The 22,079-nt window shown below is 43.4% G+C and overlaps 1 protein-coding gene across 4 annotated transcripts in view; it reads right to left on the minus strand.

Annotated features, from left to right (window-relative positions):
- Nucleotides 1-22,079, minus strand: part of ARMH3 (armadillo like helical domain containing 3) — a 123,538-nt gene that overhangs the window by 19,907 nt on the left and 81,552 nt on the right. For all 4 annotated transcript variants that reach the window (XM_053948560.1, XM_053948559.1, XM_053948563.1 and 1 more), the window contains one exon: nucleotides 13,899-13,977. In XM_053948560.1, coding sequence (XP_053804535.1) covers nucleotides 13,899-13,977 — 79 coding nt within the window. The remainder of the gene's footprint in view (nucleotides 1-13,898; nucleotides 13,978-22,079) is intronic.

A 22,079-nucleotide genomic window follows, 5' to 3' on the forward strand; every position in this document is an offset into this window, starting at 1 on the left:
ATGGAGATGTGCTGGAAAGCTGGCCAGCAGACAGTCAGCAAGGTGAAGCTGAGTGGGAGCAGAGACTTGGGCATGGACCACACACAGAAAACAGCTCAGATGTTTCTGAGAAATTAAACTGTCTGCTGCTTATTACTGTCCTCAGAGAAAGACATCCATGTGCAATCTCTGAAATAAACACAGAGGCACCAAAGGTTGCTGACACTCATTTGTTTCTAGTCCTTTCTCCTTATACATGACAGAAACGATCAGAGCCCAAGATAATAGCTATGCCTCTGAAGAAGTCCTGGCATGGTTAAATGGCATCTTGCAATCAAAACATACTTGAAGAACAAAAAAGCCCTGTATGCCTTGGAACACAGTGTTTATCCTGTAAACATTTCTTCCACTTATGTCCTTAAAATATCAGACCTACCACCCCTTCAGCACCAGCACTCTCACGATTCATATGCTCCCAGCAACAACCCCAAACACTAAAGGAGATAAATCTCTTCAGAATAAGTAGCTGAGAAAGACTGAAAAGAGCCATCTTAACTCTGTGACAGGGAACTTTTATCTCCACAGACATTCACATGCTGGAAGGGCAGGAAGGACATGACACAAAGGTGAGGTTTATTGCTGACAGGCCAGATAAGATTACAGTGTTGGCTGTATACCCACCACTGACAATCAAGGAAAAGGTGACTTGTGCTGGCAGCTGTTCTCTCCAAAGTATGAGGAGAACAAAAGAACCAACCTATGCTTCCTTTCCAAAGCACCTTTAGCTGTTCACTCCTCAAGCTGAGCCGATCAGCAAGTTGAGCAGCAAACTGGAGAAGTACTTGTCCACAATGCCTGCCCTCTGAATCAAGAGCATGCACCCTTTGTTGTCACAGCTCTAAACAGAATCTGCTGGCTATAGAGATGGGATATACTGGAGACTTAGGTAAAGACTATGCCACTGTCCTGGGGAAATGAAGCTGATCACCAATGCTTCTGCTTTCTCTATATATTTCTCTTTTGCCATATTCCATGGATCAGTACCTGCAGGATCTGTGATGGAAATACCATCTCCACTGTAATTTATGCAGTCCTTGGAGGACACCATTGTTCTACAGCCTAAAAATCCCTGTGTGAGGACTTAATGCTCCCAAGTGCCTCTTGGACATTAAACATTTTGAAAACTATTAGCTCAGATGGGTTTTTGAAGAAGGCTCAGGGAAGCCACTTCCTCAGTATTTCTTATGAGAAAAAGGTAGCTCTGATCTGGTGGAATAAAAATTACTGAGAAGGAAGAAGAGGAGGAGGAGGAGAAACAAAGTCCACACAATCCACATTGCCTGTATGCAAGGAAATGAGATTTGATTTACTCTGTGATCCTGAGGTGTATTCAATTTCAGCCTGAATTTCCACTGCATAAATTCAGCTTGGCTGAGCAATGTCCCCATTAGAGACTGTCCAAAGCAACATAAGATAACCCACAAATGAGCTTTGAAGCTGAAGGTTCAAAACCTTGGTGAAGTGGGGTTTTTTAGCATATTTTTGCATGAGCAACCCATAAACCCATGTCTTTCCAGAGTTTGAAGAAGACAATATAAAGAAAGCAATTAGATACAGTGCATACACAACTCCTTATTGTTGCCAATTAATCAATTTATTTATTTAGTTCACTGGTTTAATTTCCTCTTCCTACACCACAGAGAACAACTCTGGGTCTGTTTTCTATGAGTCAAAGGGATTAGATGACAAGCTGAAGTCACTCACTAAAAGGACTTGAGGGCTTCAGGTTCAGGGATTAATAACTCAGCAGCTTTTTCTCCAGATTTTAAAACCTTTAATTTGTACTGCATCAGCTGGTTGTTTTACTTGCACAACTATTTTTGTTTAAATGGGAATCAAACCCTGCTCTTCCCAAAGTGCTGCTGCATTGCCGTCTTGATATTATTCTCACATCCAAATTTTTGACTATACGTAAAGAGGATTTCATGCTTGCTTAGCAAATTTCTTAAGAAACTGCACCTTATGCTAATACACAAGTTCAAGTTCTACTTGGCTTTTCCTGAATAACCAGACATAACAGCTGAGCAGTCCCCTCAGGAATTCAACACCACTAGAAGGCCTGGGTGGAAGCTTTGGACCAGGTCTCTCTGTGTCTTCAACTCAGTCTCACATTTCAAAGAAGCTCTTCAAAATGTTTGCCTGCATTTGATCACATAGTAACACACTTTTAAGGATAAAGCAGAGGAATCCACTCTCACCCTCAGCTAACACAGAATAAATTGGTACCACACTTATCTTGCTACGAAAGCCAGTGGCAGAACCTAAAGGGGGTCACATTTTTAATTACCCTGTAGAGACTCTGATCTTACAGTTCTAAATATCATTTGCTAAAGGGAGTTTCAGTGAAATAGTGCTATAATTTAACCCCAACACTTCTATCATCTTAGACTGTGTGAATAAAATACAGAAGCAAATCTGCAGGTTGAAAAATTCAGGTACTTTAAAGGTCTGGGGTTTCTTGGAGCCTGAATTGGCCTGACAAAGCAAAGACTAAATTTCTTCCATATGCCTTTCCAAGGCCCAACTTGTGATTGTGCCTAGAGCTTTTATTTGGTGTATTTTCACAAAATGCAATAAGTAGAGCTGTTCACTTTGTTTACTGCTTCTAGACAACAACTGCCATCCACAATCAACTCAGAGAGGACAGCAAGGCAGGGCTGGCAGCAGCCACAGGATGCAGCATAGCAGCAAATGATGGCTGTGCATTAGGAAAGGTGCCATCATTTTTCCTTCTCGACTCTCTAAAACATGTGAAAGGCACTAATTAACAGGCTACCCAAGGCACACAAAGGCCACAAAAAAAAGATATCCCTAGTGTCCTCTTAAGGCCCAATCCTAAGATGACTACCAAGGCTTTAGGAACCAACTGAACTCTCCCAGTCACAAGTCTCCAAAACTGATGCCAGAAAAAATTCAAACACCACAAGAACTGCAGAACCGAGAAAAGCAAAAAAGAACTAAAGTGACCTACTTTATATTCTGTTATCACATGCTGAAAGAGACCGAATCATAAAATGCCAGAAAGGCACACGTAAAGGAATCCTCTCAAATGTGTGCACTGTCAGCAGTGCGACAGCACTCAGCCACCCACAGAAAAAACAAGGGCAGGGAAAAAACTCCAGTCAAATACCATGCCAGAACAATAGTTCAGTACCCAAAGAGAAGGGAACATACAGTAGGAGCTATAGAGAACACAAGAAGCCTGCGATCTGAAATGCTACTTGCCCTTATTCCAGCAGGCTTATCAGAGCCTCTGCCAAGGAGGGACACTGAGCATCAGAACAATCCGATCGCCTTTTCAAAGAGAAAGTGACAGGGGACAGTTGTCTTAAGCATTTTGTGGCTATTTCTCCAGCATCTGTTCTTGACTCAGTTACAAGTGGCAGGGCAGAAGAATCTGCAGCAGTCTGTAAACACCCAGGTACAACTGTGTAAGGTGACTGCAGAGGGTTAACAGCCCAGAGTCTGGATTAATCTTTTCAGTAACAACACTGTTAAGAACTGGGAAGAGGCTCGGGAGAGTGTAGGCAGGTGATTTTCACTCTCCGTTCCCCAGGTTTCTACAGATGAATACCATAAAAATAAAAGCCACTTACTCCCCAGATTTAACTTCACAGATTTTTGCATCATTCTTTCCTAAAATAAAGATCTGGATCAAGCCAACTGGCCATTCTCCTTCAAGCATCTTAACCTGACCTTTTCCAAACTCATCACAGAAAAAGGTCTCCATGACATCTAAGCTGAAGTCACTCTGAGTTATGATCTCATGTATGAAAAACATGGCAGCTTCAATCCTCATTTCACAACAGAACATTACCTGCATCTTCAAATCATGCCTCACTCAACTGAAGGGTTTCTGGGTGATGATGAGGGACCAGGCTATGCCTTAAGCTAACAGGACCACATGTTAACTAACTTCCTGAGCAATTAGGACAGGAGTGGTCAGTGACCAATTTCTTTATGCTAAAACATTTGGTATGACATTAACTGCCCAGCCCCAGTACCACTTATTCCTAGTTCTGATGCATCAACACACTAAATAGCAACAGAAGCACTTTAGGACTCAAGCAGTCCAGGAATATTACCCCTCTGGGGACTACTGAGGGTGGAAAGCTCAGCAAAATCTGCATGATGTGAAAAACTGTCATCAACCAGAGAAATTAATGTTCAGATCATGTTAATATACTACCCTGCAAAAAGTGTGTCACACTCAGGTATCTGCAAAGAGGCTGAGATGAAGTATTACAGCAGATTTCTTTTTATTCTTCTGAGAAGGGGAGTTTAGCCCAGCAACAGACCTAAGTTTTCTCTCTATGCCTATAAAGTGACTTGTAGGTGGTACTGTAATTAAATAGGTCCATCCCTTAAAATAGAAAAGCACATCTTTACAGCTGAGGTGAGAACTAAGACTCTGTAGTGAGATGCTTCCATCAAGTCACTAGTTTTCAGGAGCATAAATGGCAGGGTAGAAAATTCCCAGCAAAGCAGCCCGGATGCAAAAAATTAAAGCAGACAATCAAAGTCTAAGTTCCAGCATGCCTACCTCAGCTCTCTCACAAATCCACATTTCTGTTTTCATCAGCGGAAAGATTGTTCTTGTTCTAATGTTTCAAGATGTTCAACAAAAAGAGCACTCATTGCAAAACACAGCCTTAAGAACTCTACACTGCAGTTCACAGCTACCTCTCTTAAGGAATGAAAGGGACAAAACCACCTGCAGATACAGTCACATAAAGCTCCATCTAGAACCACGTTCTGTGTTGTAAGCTGTTTATAAAATGACAGATAAACTTTGTGGTGACAGAGATAGCTAATGTTTCCTGCAAGCTGGACAGGTGCCTGAGTCCAGCAAAGCACCACCGTAACACAGCTGAGCAGAAGCTGGTACCTAGGTTTGGGGAGGAGTAGTATATGCATTTCTAGTGCAGAAGAGAACTGGAAAAGGAGACTCAGTCATTAATCAGCCAGCCAGTCTTCCTTTAAACTCTTGGAAAGAGAACTGCTGGCAGAATGAAGCATCTCAGGGCTCTGTGTGACTTTCAGATTCACATACGGATTGATTCGTCCTGGGGTTGGAGCATTATTTGCCACTGAACTAGGAGAAGGCTGCAAATTACAATGCGCTACCTAAGTGAAAAGAGTGGTGCCTTACTTGCAGGAAGAGCAATAGTTTGGTTTACAATATGCTGAAGAAATATAACCAGAGGGGAGTTGACAGCAGTGCCCAGATTCTCACAGTATTCCCACAATTGTGTTATTTTCAGCTTTCCATTGTGTTAAACATGCTCACGGGGCTCCATGGCAGCTCAGTTTGCTCTGAAAAAAAAGTATTGCAGACCTTCCTAAAGCCAAAGCACCCCAAGAAGAGTTAGCTGGCCACCTCATATCAGCTCCCTGACACTAAATCTCACTGCTATAATGATGCCTTGTCTGTCCCTGCAAGCAGCTGCCACTGTCTCAGAGACAGAGGCTCGTTCATGCCATCACAAGTGGGAGAAGCACTCATAAGAGCTTCTACAGCTTTCATATAGGACCCAAAATCAGCATTTTCTGAGTAGTCAGGAAGCCATAGAGTATGACTTCAGCAGCATCCTCTGTGTATTTTTACATCCAACTCAAAAACAAATGCAGTCTGCCAAATTACAGCTGCAGAGGAAAATACACTTGGGAAACCACGATAGGGTTTGTGCACAAATAAGCCTTCAGCAGGACAATTCATTAGCAGGATTCTGCACACAGTGACACTTACTGGCAAAGTTTCCAGCTATGAGACTAAGGCATATGGCAGGAGTCACTGGAAACAATGTTGTTATGTAACAGTCTGCACATTACCACCTTCTCCAATTGTTGAGATTGTAACACTAGATTTTCCATACTTATCCATCTTACTGCCAAAGGTCATCCTAACTAAGACCTGTTTTCATGGAAGAGAAAATCTTGCTAGTTTAAACTAACATTGATACAACTGTGACACAGCAGTTAACATTTATTCTACTGATGCTTGCTGGGTGGCACCAGCTTATTCTAAAATAGTATGTACTGTCAGACAATGTTCCACAACACTTTACCAGTTTCTTGTCTGGGAGACTAGAATACATTTTTCCTCTTAGAAATTCTTGCTGTGAAGCAGTTATTGGTGGAGAACATAAATCCACAGATCGGAATATGTGAAAGAGGAACTCCTCCAAACAGGTGCTCAGGTGAAAGCAAACACAGGGCTATGAATTAATCCTTCTGCAGGCCTACACCCCTGCCAGCTATGAGGCAGATGCTGCTGCTCAAACAGCATGTGCTGCCAGCAGTACTTAGCTCCCCAGGAGCTTATCTGTGCCTTAACTGAGCCATGGGGGAATCCTGGGGCCCTCTGACCAAGGCAGTGGAATTGATTTATAGCCTCTGGCATTTGGCTGATGAACCAGCTTCCCCAGCTTCCATCGCTCCAGACATCCATTCCCCCAGCTTGCTGCCTTTTGATGGCACATCTTGGTTCCCTGAGCAATCCCACTGCCTGTCTCAGATCTCCATGAAGACAGGAAGAGTGACACACATCAGGGGTGCCATCCTCTCCACTATTAAAAGGTTTGAGGTCTCTACTGTGGACAATAAATTTCTACATACCGTCTTAACATCCAAATGTCAAGTGTCAGAGAGCCAAAAAACTAATCTTACAGCTGAGTGGATCTCTGTTCAGATGTAGCACCTTTTGGCTCAGTAGCATTTACTCTCCTGCTCTGGGAGGGGTGGAGACCACAAAGCTCCATTTGTTTCCCACTTTGAAATCAGAGCGATGACCCAATTTGTCACTTTTGGGAAACAGCTGCAGCTCCAGCTAGAGGATCCAGAAAAGGAAGGCAGAAAAACATCATCTGTAACAGCAGGATACTATCAGAGAGAAAGAAGAGTACCAGTCTCTAAAGGCAGGAGTTTTACCTTAAAGAAGCTCCAGAATGAGCAGGGCTGGCAGTCACTGCAGTCGGTCCCCTTTTGTGAGGGGAAAATGTGACTCCAGGAGTGGTTGCTCACAGCCACACTGCTGTCTGTAGCTGGCACAGCAGGCTGCAGTCTGTCTGCTTTCAGGACTCCCAAGCAGAGGGGCTACTGAGTGTAAGGAAGCTTAGGGTGGAGCTCAGGACTAGAGCAACAAATCATAGTGCTATAAATCCAGCTTTACAGAGGACGATCAAAGAAGTGTGCACGGTATCTATAGGCATTATGGCAAAAGCCAACACCTATTGTTCCTGTTTCACAAGGGATTAAAGAACCTTCTCAATCTGAAGTTTTACAAAATGCAAATTGAATAGTGCGTTCACACAAGCCAGACGTTGACAGCTTCTGCTTTAATCACAGATGTGCAGAGTTGTAATTTAATCTTTATAAATGCAGACTGTTTTTGATCATTCTGTTGCAATCCTCTGTGGAGCCTTCCCTGCCCTATACAAGCGCTTAATGGTGACGGGAATCCCTAACACTGCTCCACACCTCCTCAGCAGCCTTCCCTGGCAGATCTCAGGGCACTTCAAATGCTGCCTGGCTCCTCAAGGGCTCCCTACTGGCTTCCCTCACTTAGGAGGACACAGGGCTCAAGGTTTGCTCAAAGCAGCACAGTGACAGCAGGAAGGAGTTCAGACCCCACCCTGCAGTCCCTTCCTCTAGGCAACCCACAGCCCCTTTTCTAGTTTTAGAAGCTATAAAAAGCAAGTATGTGCAAAAGAAGCACATATAAAGCAAATTTGAGAAGTATTTTGTGAAGCTCACAAGCTCACTGGTAAAGAGGACAAGCACTGGAACTAGAGCAACATCAGCCTGTCTCCACAATGTGGACTGGGAGCTCATTACAAAGCTGAACCTATGGTTTGTGCTCAGCTGTGAATCAGGCTGGGCTCGTAACTCACGCCACTGAGTGTAGCTTCTGTAGCCCCAGCACAGAAACTTATTTCACTCCAGGAGACTGCATTCAGTGGCAGCCAGCAGAGAGTAGCACCTCCCCAAGGCAGCTCTTCCAAGCTAAGTCCCCAGCATTCAGTGGTCACCAGTACTACTGAAGTCTTCGGGCCTTTATCAGTCCCTGCTGTAGTGGCAAAGCCAGGTGAGGATGTGCAAACAGCCATAAGAACTGAAGGCATGCCTTGCTTTGAAGTTTAATGGACTTAGTTTGTTACTAGTTTGTACCTCAAGGCAGTCCCTTATCTGCCCAAGAGGGCAGCTCACAAAAGTGGTGGAAGCAAGACATGCCTCGGCATCTGCCGTGCACAAAGCGTGGAAAGACCTCTCTGCTCCAGGAGCAGCCAAGGTTTTTTGGGATCACACTGCCTCTCAGGCCCAGAGCAGCTAAAAGTCCCACCAACAGTAAGAGGCAGGATGCTGGGGCACCTTTGTGTTGAGCCTGAAGGAAGGGAATGGAAGGGTTTCTCCCATTTCTTAGTGGAATATGGCTGCATCTCTCCAGTAGCAGCTGTTTTTAAAAATCAAAGTCCTTCTTTTGTCTTTCTAATGGCCTAGCACAGTTGTCCCCCCTCCTCCACTGACGCAGTTTACTGCATTCTGCATGTTAATAAAAGGCACTACACAGCACAAAGTCACTGCTCCAAAGCTCACCTCCAGCTCCAAATCTCCTTGCTGCAAAGCTGATCAGACCTTGGAACCTGTTCAGACCCATTCAGTCTGGCACACTGCATAGAGCAGTCTGAGATGTTAGTAAATAGTAGGGACATTTCTCTGATAAAACAGAAAACAACAAAAGCAACAATAACATAAAAAGAGGACAATAGTTAAACACCCATCAGCTAAGCAAACCAGCAATTTGCCAATTCCAGAAGACTTTTTATATAGATTGTTTCCAATTTCACCTGGTACAGCTCTGCTCTTTCTATTTAAACGATAAAATCTGTTTCAAGCCATTAGTCATGAGTAGGTGTCTGTAATGAGACCAGGAAAGCCAACATCCCTGCCTCATTTGCAAAGACACGATGACTTTAAATTAAGGTCTTGCCTTGGTGAGCCCTCCTTAGCTGGAGTTTCACGTTCCCACTACTGTGTGCAACACAACACTAGCAGCCTTGAGACCTTGTGCCCCAAAGCTCACTGCATTTCAGAAGTGAAGCACCATTATGCCAAGACCATTATAAAGTATTTCTCAAGTCCTCAAGACACTTTATATTAATGTAAGAGATTAGAGGGATTTACTGTGGTAGTACCTAGCACTGACAGTACTCTGCATTTAAAAAATATCAAACGCAGACATTGACAAGAGGCTTTTAACACCACTGCCAGCAGTGCTAAAAAAAGACAAAGCATTTGGTATCTGCCAGTGATTTTGCTACTAGTTATGGAAACCAGAACAAACTGAATAAACCCTTACATCAATGGCTTGGAATTAAAACATTTTAGGGCAACTAAAACAAATGACACCCTTTTGTGTCTTTCTATGCAAGTGACTTGTGGAACCTCCTTGAGCAGCACTGCAGGTTAGTCCCCCAGAGCCTCACCAGGTAACAGAAGGCCATTTGGATTGGGGTGGCAAGGAGGAGCATTCAACAATTGAGATATGACCTCAGTGAGAGGGAAATGGCTTTGTGAGATGGTCTGACCAAACTGGACTGCAGCTGCTGGGAGTGCTGGGTTAGTGGTTGAACTAGATAATCTTCAAGTTCTTTTCCAACCTGAAACAACTCTATGATTCTACCTGAGATACAAAGGTACTACAGTGTGAAACAGCCCAAGGATTACACTCATTTGTCACAATTTCAAAAGTGATAGAGTTGTCCTGCTTTCCCATCACAATCTGTTCTGGCTCCCAGCACCTTCCATCTGCAATTACCAGACATAAAACACGTGTTCACAGCAGTCTCTCACACTGAACTTTACCTCCATTTTGGAGATGACATAATGTCCCCACTGTGGCTGGGAAGAAATAGGGGCTTCTACTAAAAAAAACCCACAGAAATGTTCCTGACTGACAAACTTTATCAGTCCTGTGTGTCTGACATCTCGTTTTTAAGACCCTTAGAGAAGAAATTGTGGAGAGAAAAAATGCCAAAGAGAAAACAAGACCTCAGTGAGCAATTTTCTGACTGGTACAAGACTCAATTGGCATGCAAAGCACCATAACACATTCCTACTCAGAGAAGGTTCAACCCAAACTAATGGGTTCCTCTCACTTTAGCCTTTCTTGAAAGCTGTGCTACACTGCTATCAGGCAGAGAGCTGCCTTCTTAGAAACAGCTGCTCTTTCACATCCAGAAAAGGGCAGATGTGAGACCACACCTAGACCATTCATGCTGCATTTTGATCCTTTCTGTTTGTCTGCATTTGCTCTTCTGGAGCAACTCTTGTGTTGCTGTTTCCTCACTGCCTTGACCCTGTTCTCTACAACTGCTTATGCTAGAAAATATTTTGGGAGCTTCCCAGATCAGATATGGCACCGAGAAAGTCTACTGCCTCCAACATATTAAGTACAAGGCAGTCCAATCATCTGGAAAGTACAGATAAGCCTATGAATTCATTTCATAAAAGGCTATTTTGCCCTTTGACTCAAGAATGTACCAAAACCTCTGTGAAGACATGGGAATAATCACTTGCATGGAAGAGCTAAAATTACATTGGCAGTTAATGGTCAACCCCATCTTTTTGACTGTGCAGCATATTTCAGTCCCTTAAAGGACGTGCAGGGAGGAACCAAATGTGTTGAGAGAGAGAATACCACAAAACAACAAATTAACACTAAAGTCAGGTTTAACAAATTAGCAAGTGAGGAAAGATGCCAATATCTAGCTAAGACATTCCCTGCTTCACGGTGAGGAACTACAGCAAGGTCAAAACAGCTAATGACTAGGAAGGATTCTGAGTTTGCCTTGGCAAGGAAATGCTTTGCAGAAGGCACTGAGGGTCCCATAGGGTTTACAGACTGAAGTGGCTCATCTTTTGCTTGCCCCTGGGAATCTCCCACTCTTTGCTGGAGAGAATATGGAATGGAAAAGGTCTTTTCCCAGTATTTCTGATCAGAACATTGGATAAACCCCTTAACATTGGATAAACCCCACAACAGTCAGCAAAGCAGTTCCATGAAGTCTTACATATATACTTGCCTAGACCAGAAACCTGTATATTCAGACTATGGTTCCTGGAAATCTCTAGGGCTGAGAACATACAGTGGCATTAACAACCTATTCTTAAAACAATCCCACATTCATCATTTTCAAGGGCCTACAAATTCCCCCAGCATGTAATATTGTTAAAATTAATGCTTGTAAATAAAAAAGAAGAAAGCCCTGAAATGACAGACTTAGAATAGTAATAAATGGACATCACTAATTAACAAGGTAATAAAGGCTTCAATAGGATTAGGAAAAGAAGAAGATAGAGCAAAATCTCTTTCAGCTGATTACTTAGCTAAATTTAAGGATATTAAAATATAAAACTAAATAAATAAATAATCTAACACATGAACAGGGTGTCAGAACTTAGCTTCAGGTGAATTTGAAACAAAGCAGAGCAGCTGGAAATTCCCCTTCAGATAAAGCTATATCAAAGACATACCTGCCTGAGCAGCAGGAGATTACCACAGAGGACTGTAAGCAGCCGTATGAGAATCTAGAGAAAGACTGGTGTCTGAGAAGGAAATCTTAATTAAAAGGAAAGTTTGACCCTTAAAATTCTAAAAACAAATGTTTCCAGTAAAGAAATACCAATCTTCTGAAACGACTGGAATAACTCAAAGGAGAAAATGACCAGTCCCAAATGTAGTATCTGTGTGTGGACACACAAGTTAAATGTCAGCATTAAATATTTCAATGTGGTACACTTCAAAAGACAGGGCTGTAAAGGATGGTGGATACTGTGTACAAAATATTTAAGAAGAGCAGAGAAATGGGTAATTAAGTGAACACACAAGTTAAAACAAAGGTACAGCTGGAAGGAAAAACAAAAAAAAGGAAAGAGTGCAGCAGCCAGAAGGCAAGCTTGATCCCTCCCCTTCCCACACACATGCTGAACAGCTCACAATGAAAAGAGCAAATTCTGCTAGCCCACAAAAGCCAGACCCTGGGCTTGATCTGGGCCAACTACCAGTATGTCTCAAGTACTTACAGCTACTGACAGAGGGAAAACCACAGTCCCAACACACAGAGTTCACTGGCATAACTGAAAGTGGAGGCAAGAAGTCTCCATCCCTCTCCTCCTCGTGCAGTAAATTGCAGAGTGCTGAATAAACACCCTGGGACCACACACTCCCTCATCACAGTGACATCTCCCTTATTTCTCTGCAGTTCATCTCGGGCTATTATTGCTTTATTTTGTTTGATATTCTCCCTATGTTGAGAGAAAGCATGAAGGGAGAAAAGAAAAAAGAGAAATCTGTCTGCCTTTCAACTTCCTAATCATCTTCCTCAAAATGCTCCATGCATCAGCACTGATTTCATTATCTGCCTGCTGCTAGGGATTTTATTTAAAGAATAACACACAAGGAAGAAAGGATTTAACCTGACCTCCCTGAACTGCTGAGGGATGAATACTACACAGGGCTGACAGTGAAAAGCTCATTTCCTTTCTCAGACTAACTCAAAGACTATGCAAAATTCCTCTCTATCCAAGCCTCCAATTTTAAATTAGGCTACCAAAGGCTTTTCTTTTTTAGAGACCTGGGTTGATGTAATCAGTGTATCATCAATGAATGAGGATTGATAACACAAACCATCGCTATGGATACAGTGACTCTCAGAGGCAGAACAATAAGGAAAATTGAGTAAATTAAAACCAATGTTCTTCTATCCAACTACACCAAGAAGAGAATAAAAACCAGTAGGGGCCACCTTTTTTTTCCCCCACTGCATCAGTACAGCATTCATCCTAAGTCTTTGGGGTGTTACATATTACAGATCAAGTAGGTTAATAAATGAAAAGGTTACTGGGAAACATGGAAGGGTAGAATCAAGAAATAGTAAAAATATAAAGGACGGAAAGAGAAATGAATTGCAGAGCAGGATACAGTCAGGATCTTTTAGCATGCACAAGCATGGGATCCCATCCAGTGGAAGGGGCAACCCAAGGTGACTTAAATGAAGTCTGTCCTGGACTGCATAAACAATTTCTTCTCCAGAAGGTCCAGAGTTGTTGATGCAGCTGTATCTGGGATGATTCCCCACGCTCTCATTGGCAGCTCTGCATTTTGTCCACCACATGCTCCTGCAGAGTCATTTATCTCTCTAAGAGTGATTAATGTATAATTCTGATATTTTATTTTGGGAAATAGGCCATCTCTTCTATTCTTGAGACCACTCACAGTAGCCTATTTTCAAAAAGCCACATTTACAAATTTATGCAATGCAAGCAGAACACAAAGATAGCAAACCAGGCCAAATTAAGGAAGGGAAACCTAACACAATCACCCTGTTTATTAAAAACCTCTGCTTTTTAAAATCTAACCCAACTGAATTCAATTACCCTAGAAAATTGTTACCAGTTGCTGTCAGAGCTCTAGGTCCCCAATATCACCAAAAGAAAAACATCAAACTACGCTCAACAGTTCTCTGATAACTAAGTTTGCTGCCAAAAACTTCCTGTCCCATTCAAAATGCCAGCATCCTCACAGTGTCCAAATACACTCGCTGACAATGCTGAATATTTTTCTTGTTTGTACCCATCCTTCTACATTGGTGGGACCAAAATCTCTGTATGTGGTGGTAAAATTGGCTAAAGCAATTATTCCTTTTCTTTCTCTCACCTGCATCTGAACAAGGAACACAAGAGTCCCACTTGCATCTCCTACTGCTGCCACATCATCAGTCCCAGGGAGCACAAGGTCCTCCTGAACATCCATATTCCAGAGGTCAACAAGAGAAAAGGCCACGGCATGCCTGGCTTACCTGATCCTCGGAGAGCTGTGATATGTGATTCACTGCAGCATAAGACTCTATCTTCGGGTTGAAGTGATTGATGATGGCTCTGAAACAAAGGAGGGAAATTTTCAGAGGTCTCAGGAACAGCTTAGAGATGCAACAGAAATTCCCTGCCAGTCTGAGTAGGTGCACATGGAGCCAGTCCTGCAAGAAATTCCTCCCTCACCACAAAGTAGTGTTTGCTGTGCTGAAGGCACACTCTCTGCTGAGGCCAATGCAGATCCTGACGCAAGCTCGCTGGAAACCACAAGCAGGCACTGTCCTACACATGGGTGCATCTGTCCCAGCAGATACTGGCCTGTGCTTGCTGCTCTGGCAGGGGAATTGCTGGGAACAGGCTGCAAATTGCTCTGCGTTCCAGCAGAGCAACAGCAAACCTGGCCATCACTGCCCCAGGCTGCTCAGGGAACTGCAGCCCCTCAGTGTCACCTGACATTTTGCGAAACTTTGTAGCCTGATATGATGAAGCTGATGGTTTATTGCTTTGGATTTTCACTCTGTTTAAAATGTTGTAGCTGGTTGACTTGTAGTCATCCATCACTACAACCACTACATTTTGAATTCTTACCATAATGACTTCAGTGCTCATCCCCAGTTCAGATCATTAGAGATAACTTATGTCACTGTCACAAACACAGAAGCAAATACTGGTCACTCCTGCTCTTCTGCCTAATTTCTCCCACTAGCTGCACCAATCTGCACCACTCCCTTCCCCTTCAAGGTGGATCTAGAAGCACATGTGAGAAATCTAAAATCAAAAGTAAAATAACAACTGGGGGAAAAAGCCCCACCAAACTGCAGCTGGAGCATTTCCTCAGCCTTCCTTTGCTTGTCAGGTGCTGCTGCAAAGATAAATGGCAGGACAGAAAAGACTCCCTAGAAGAGAGTTTGCAACTGCTCTAGTTGGGATATTACTCATGAGCCCCACTGCTGAGGCAAATATTCATCATGGGAATAGGCCATGTCAGTGCTCAGCACAGATGAGTTCTGACTGTGCCTGGAGAATACTTGCTCAACCAGATTACACTGCAGCAGCAGCCAGGGCTTCCACTCTCATATTCATCAGCATGAAAATTCACTCCAGTTCTCTCTATTGTACTCTAATGGGTTCCCTCCTCCCCACTCCTCCCCCTGCAGAAGGACTTTCAGCTGCTTTCTCCAGACCTCATCACAGCTAAGAGCTTGTGCCCCAGTCTAGGAATACATGATATCCAGTGTTGCCAGTCAGAGCAGGTGTATAAAAACCAACCTAGAAGCATCCTTATTTCCTTAAATACAGAGATAAAGAGTGTGGAAGGAGTGGAGAGAGGGAGTGGGGAAAAAAAACCCCAAAACACGCCCAAAAATAGCTCCAACCCAAACAAAATACACAATTCATAGACTCAAAGAATTGTTTCAGTTGTAGGGGGACCTTTAAAGCTCATCTAGCACAACTCCCCTGAAATGAGCAGACATATGTTCAATAAGATCAGGTTGCTCAGAGCTCCATCCAATCTGACCTTGAATGTCTCCAGGGATGGGTCATCCACCCAGTTCCAATACCTCACCATTCTCATTGTTTAAAACTTATTTCTCATATATAATCTGTATCAACTCTCCTAGTTAAAACCATTATCCCTCATCCTGTTGCAACAAGCTCTGCTAAAACATTTTTCCTCAGCTTTCCTGTAAGTCCCCTTTAAGTAATGAAAGGCCACAATAAGGTGTACCCACAGCCTTCTCCAGTCCTCTCAGCATGTCTTTATGGAAGGGTTCGTCCCTCTGAACACTTTCATGGCCTCCCCTGCACTGGCTCCAACATGTCCATGTCCTTCCTGTGCTGAGGACACTAGAGCTGGACACTGCACCCCAGGTGGGGTCTCAGAGAGCAGAGCAGCAGGACAGAATCATCTTGCTCACCCTCCTGGCTGCGCTACCTTCACTGCAACATTCCCAGGCACCCCTCATCAACACACCAGGCACCAGTCAGCACACAGGGCCAGTCACTCCTGCAGCTGCTCCTACAGCACCCATACACACTTAGCACAGGGGGACTTCTGCCTGCTCACCAACCTTGACACTTACATCCAGAAAAAAATTCAGCAGTGCCTCTACCAGGCTTTCCATAACCCCCTTCCCTCTGGAGAAGGACAAACACACAGGTGGAGACGTGCCCAGACTCTTCCCATTTCAGTGTGACCAGAGTGACAATCACACTGTCCATTACCCAGCCTCTCCAACACTCTGGCTTTCAAGCTGCATGCTTCATGCCTGGCTGGACTCATATTATACTCCTACAGGACACACTGCAAGTTATTGAAAGAAAATGGAACGCAGACTTACAACAACTTAACTTCTGGCTTGACAGAAGGTTTGGCAGCTCAGAGGGGTTCAGTGCACTCACATGGTTCCAGCATTTACCAGGGAACAGATTTAGCATTCATTTGTACCCACTGCTGTGAAGCACTTCAACATGGGCTGCCTGCTCACAAGTCCCTGCTTGGATCTGAGTTAGTGGAGCGGCACCTGCAATCACAGCTGGGATTCACCCAGAGAAAGCAAAACCAGCAACCAGCTGCCACTGCAGTGAGAATCAACAGACATTAAGGAAGGAAAAGAATTCAAGTCTCCTTCCTCATTTCCCAAAAGGTGAATGGACAACTCCTCAGTGATTAGATGAAGTTCAGCTGTTTAATTGGTTTTAACTGTGCAGAATTCCTCCCCAACCTGACCATATGCAGAGCTGTTTTCCTGAACCCACAGGCAGCCTGGGGCAGAGAACCATGAAGAGCTTGGATTGAATCCTGGCTCTCTGTAGCCAGGTTTGTACTGCCCAAGATACCCACCAGGGCCAGGCTTTGCACATAGTGCAGCAGCTCCTTCCCACTCATCTGCTATGAAATTCCATTGCTATCCAGGCCAAAAAGCACCTTTCTGCAACAGCTACTCTCATACACCTCTGCTATTCTTCCATCTCTCAAAATATATCTTGTCCCTGTGGCATGTTTTTAGCAACTGGCCTCCTGGGATATTCACTGATTAACAGCTGGAATTCACTTTGCAGAGATGCCTCTTCAATTTGATCCTGGAGAAAATGGGAGACCAGAACTTTGAAACACAGTGTTATTGACAAAAGAACCAGTGGTTCTGCCACCATTAGTTCCCACACCAGCAAATAACAGCTGATTCTTGGCAATGATTTATTTTTACACTGTGCTTGCCTCAATTACTGCCATACCAGCAGTCGCTTTGAGGAGGGGGGAAGGGAGCAGTTAAAGCACTTAGAAAAGATTTGTGATTATGTGTTCTACTGAGATCTTCATATTGATCATGGAGGGGAAAAAAGAAAACTGTTGTGTTTGGTATTCATGAAGCATGAACATCTTCAACACATTTGTAAAGCAAGGAAATGGTGAAGTGTCAACTGAAAGATAAAATGCTGCAGCTCCCACACAGCCTTCCACAGTACATGCACTTCCACGTTTCCACACTGCCAAGTCCCTCGGTGGGGCTGGCTGCCATGTGTCACACAAATTTCACAGCACCTGTGGGACACAATTCTCCAGGGACTGAGAGATGTCACTTCAGCAACACTGCCTCCTCTGACAGATCCACAGTTCAGCAGTGAACTGACAAGAGGAGGCTGTCACTGGACAAAGGAAAGATACTGAATAAGCAGAAGGCTCAGGAATTAAAAAACTGACTCCCAGTGTCTTGTCTTGAGGTTAATGCTTAGTGCTCTAAGGCAGATCACAAGCCATCTCCACATTCTTTATTCCTCAGTCTCCTGGGGAGAGATGTTGATCTCCCAGTAAATACACAAGGCATACAGTGGTCTCCAAAAAATACACATCTCAGATCACTTCTTCATGCAGCTCTTCAAGCTACCGACACACCATGTGCCAGAAACATGTACAGACACATATGAATGAACCTGCATATTTCTCAGCATGAACAACCTAGGACACTTGAATTTATGTATGTTTGCATTTATTGTATATTTATTGCATTCTTTTAATTCTTCATGAAGAAGAGAATAACTGCAGGAAAGATCACCCTGATTTAGAAACCTCAAAGTACAGATGAATCATTTATTTGTACTAGCTGTATCAATCTTGTTATTAGACAGTAAAAGCAGGTCCCACTGTAACAGGTATTGTACCAATCCAGAGTGGTGGAAAAGCCTCTGTCCCAGGGGCTAAGGATCTCAAATGCAAGAGAACAGGGAAAGCACAGAAAAGCTCATTGGCAACAGAATATGTAACAGTGCTGCTCCTGACTAAGCGTCACAAAACAATTCAGTTTGAGATAAACCATGGATAGAAGAAACACAGAAAGAATACTGAAGGAAGAAGTAGAGATAGGAAAAAGGAGATAGAAGGGCAGATAGGATCAAGATACACAGAGGTGAAAAACTGCAGAACAGAGAGGATCAGAGAAAGAGCAACTGATCCCAGGGCAGTCTGTCGTCTGCAAACTGGAAAGCTCCAACTGGTGGAAAGTTTCTACTGTGGCTATTCTTGAGGCTGCAGAAATTGGCCAGTCCTGAAGTGACTGTTACTTGCCCTTTCTCCCTCAGAAACACATATGCTGCAAGGTGAGAAGCAGAAGAATCTCCATGCGGGCCTTACTGGTTTTTTGTTCCTCAAATAGGGGCATGACACTGTAGCTCTCACACAGAGCTATGGTGAGAGAAGGAATCCCCCCAGGTAAGCTGCATTCCCCTACCCTTAATGTGTTCACTGCAACAGGACTTGCTTCTGCAGTGGCTGCAGTAGCTCTCCAGACAGTAACATTAAAAAACTTAGGTTTATAGTCTTTAAAAACTGCCTAGAGTTACTCCTCGATAAAGAGAAACAACCAGTGTTGCCTGGCAGAGAGGCCCAGAGTAAAAGAACTTCTGAAGACACAAAGTCTGCTGACTGGAAAGAGCTCCTATGAAAACTTAATATGTAGCATGTGTGGAAAGAAAAGGTTTAATTAATTCTTTAATTTAATCTGCCACTTTGTAATCTGCCACTAGTTGTAACATCAAGTGTGAGAAGTGAAAGGCACCAGCAACACGAAGGTACTGTGCCCACAGTTAACAGGATCTTCCTGCCCAGGTGACCCGCCATGGTAAGGAAGGCACCTCACCCTCCTTAACCTCACAATGAGCTGGTCTGGGTCCAATGTGCAGGGAAAGCAAAATCACTATGCTCAGGCAGGCAGCATTTCTTCAGCACGTTTTCTCTGACCTCCAGACTCTCCCCATCAACTTATTGCAGATGAGCTGTCTAATACCCACTCTTGCCTGACAGCAGCTACATTCCAGAGTCCCATAAGACAACACTGTCCTCTTATCCTGAGCAACAAAGTAAAGCACTGTGGAGGTGCTGAAAGTAGGCTAAGGGAAGAACAGAAAGGCTGCAAAGCTTATAATAGACATGGAAATGCTGAGCCATCATTTGCTGCATGAACCTGGCCTTTGCACCTACTTCACAGGTCCAGCACACAGTACCTGACAAAGTATTCTTGTGGATTCCCAAACATTTCTTGTACAATAGAAGTAACACCACAAGTTCACTTCTTCCTACATTGCACTAGAGTGGAACAGAAAAGCAGCAGCTCTTGGCTGGTATTCACCCCTTCACAGGAAATCAAGGGTGACTTTATACTCACTGCAGACATTCATCTTCTCATCTGCTCATGCCAGCACAGCGCACTGGGCAGCAGGGAATGCATCTCAGTCTCCACTGAGTAAACCTGAATGCATGGCAAAGCCAGCCAGCTCACTCACCCTCTGCAATGACAACTGGCACCATCTGAGATGGACAAACACTCCAGCACACACTAAGCTTCATCCATTATGAGGGCTAGGAATAGGCAAGCAGGAAAGGGCATAGCTGTCTTTCATCATACTCCACAAAACTGCTTTACTACAAAAAGGAAGCCTGAGATGAAGTAGTTGTTGTTCAGGAACAGGAATCATAAGTAACCATATATAAGTAATCATAATTTTCATAATTATAGTAAGTAATCATAAGTTTCTCTGTGATTTGCCACAGCAGTTCCCTCTCCCTCCCATACATCTTAGTTTCTCCTTTATGAAATGAAAATAAGAGCAATCACTTCCACAAAGTGTTTTAACCAAGGTGGTAAGATTCAGTGCTCTACTATGTGGTATGCTGGAAACTGCTCAAGCACAAGGCAGCAAGTAAATTACACACAATACAGACATCAAAATGAACACAAAGCCTCTCTCATTTTCTCCCATACATGCCATCACAACCATGGCTGCTGAAGACTTACGCAAAGCTTCCAAGCCAACCTTCCTGCAGCAAGCTGTCTCAGCAAGTGCTGTTTGGGGCAAGGATCTTGCTGACATTGCTTTCATAGGCACTCCCAAAACTCCAGACAATAAAACCCCATCTGTTCCATGCCTGCAACAATTAGATTGAGTTGCTCCATATGTACCCCACCTGGCAGGAGGTGAGAGGGTTTAGATTATTTTAACACATGTCCATGAAGCATTGCTATGAAGTACACATACCTACATACCTAAGCTGTCTGCAGCAATTAAAAGCAAGCAAACTCCCTGGAACTGTGCACCAAATTCTTCCTTCTACTGTGGTTTAACTCCAGTTAAATTTCTTTTGCTCCTACAATTTAATGAGTACTGACATTAAGCTGAAAGTCCACAGCTCACAGTGGGAGGCATCTTCCAGACACAATAATAAACTGCAGGGAAGAATACAAGACAAAAGGATATTTTAGTCAAAAGCACTTGCTTTACAGCTCACTGAAAATATCCGAGTCAGCACTGCAGCAATTTCAGAGGAGAAGCAACTGCTACACCTGTTCAATTCTGCCATCCTGAAAACTATTGATCACAATGACAGGTTCCATGGCAGAAGGAGATACATGGTCTATTTATGTAATAAGGAGGGGACGAAAGAGTGCACACACAGCAACTGAGCTTCTCACATTTCTCAGCATGGTCCCACCAAGCTCCATTCTGCAAGGGCAGAAGCAGATGTGCTTTCTGAACCACCAGGCACCTACACAGTGCAGCTTGACACTTTGCTGTATGCTGGATACTAACCTGGTATCACCACAGCTACAGGATATGCTGAATTTCTCTTTTTACAGCCCATGTCTATAAATTTAGGTCAAGCAAATGAAATACCTCACTTAACTTCCATTTGTCTTCTTAACTAAGGAAATCCTCATGGGTGAGCAGTTAAGTCATCTTTTGGAACAGCTGCACAACCTCACTTGAGACTACAATTTCAGGCATCTATCCACACACCTTTTTTCATGCAGCCAGTCCATCACTGGAAACTAATCTAAGAAGCATTTCTGTTATCTTTTCTCAATAAGTAAGCATCAGAATTCTTAGGTATACATAATCAGTGGCACTGATAGTTTAAGTGGTATGAATGACAAAAAATATTACCTAGGCACAGAGAGTGAAAATATCTATTGAAACACAGGACACCAGACTGATCTGTGCTCCTGCTCATCTCCCAATCTGTAATTGACTGTTCGACAACAAAGCTATCACTTGATAACAAATACATTTCTCATCTCAAACATGTAATTTATGAGAGATCAAATGACATATTTTATGGCACATTTCACTACTACAAAACAGCTGGCTAGTAATGGTGAGAGTGTGGCAAGAGTTTACGTTTACCAAAGTAAAGACATTAAAAAGCCAACCCTTCAGTACACCTCAATTCCAGAGAGCAGCAGTTAACTATACCTGCTCACTTCTGACTACAAACAGAGCTGGAGCTGTGTGATGGAATAGAGAAACTCTGTGCTCAGGCCACCAGCACTAAAACCTGCAGCTCGGTCTAGCAACTCCCAGGTGTGAGAGCCAGCCATGATTTATGTCAGCATACTGGATTTTAGGCACAATGTCTGTGCTTCTTACACATCTGTGCTACCAATTCTGAAGATTCATCTGACTTTTAATATGAGAAATTCTTCTTTGAAAGTCCCTTAATAAATGCATTTAAAAAGTACCTACTGCTTCCTGCCAGGCTGTGGTGCTGGCTTAATATCTGCACAGAGCCAAAACAACCAATATTAATATGGAAGTAAGTTTTTCTAAGCCTTAACAACCTTTTCTGCAGCACTTATTTCCCAGTTTTTTTACATTATATACACTCCTTTGTCCAA

Source organism: Vidua chalybeata, chromosome 8 (genome assembly GCF_026979565.1).
Source record: "Vidua chalybeata isolate OUT-0048 chromosome 8, bVidCha1 merged haplotype, whole genome shotgun sequence".
NCBI lineage: Eukaryota > Metazoa > Chordata > Aves > Passeriformes > Viduidae > Vidua > Vidua chalybeata.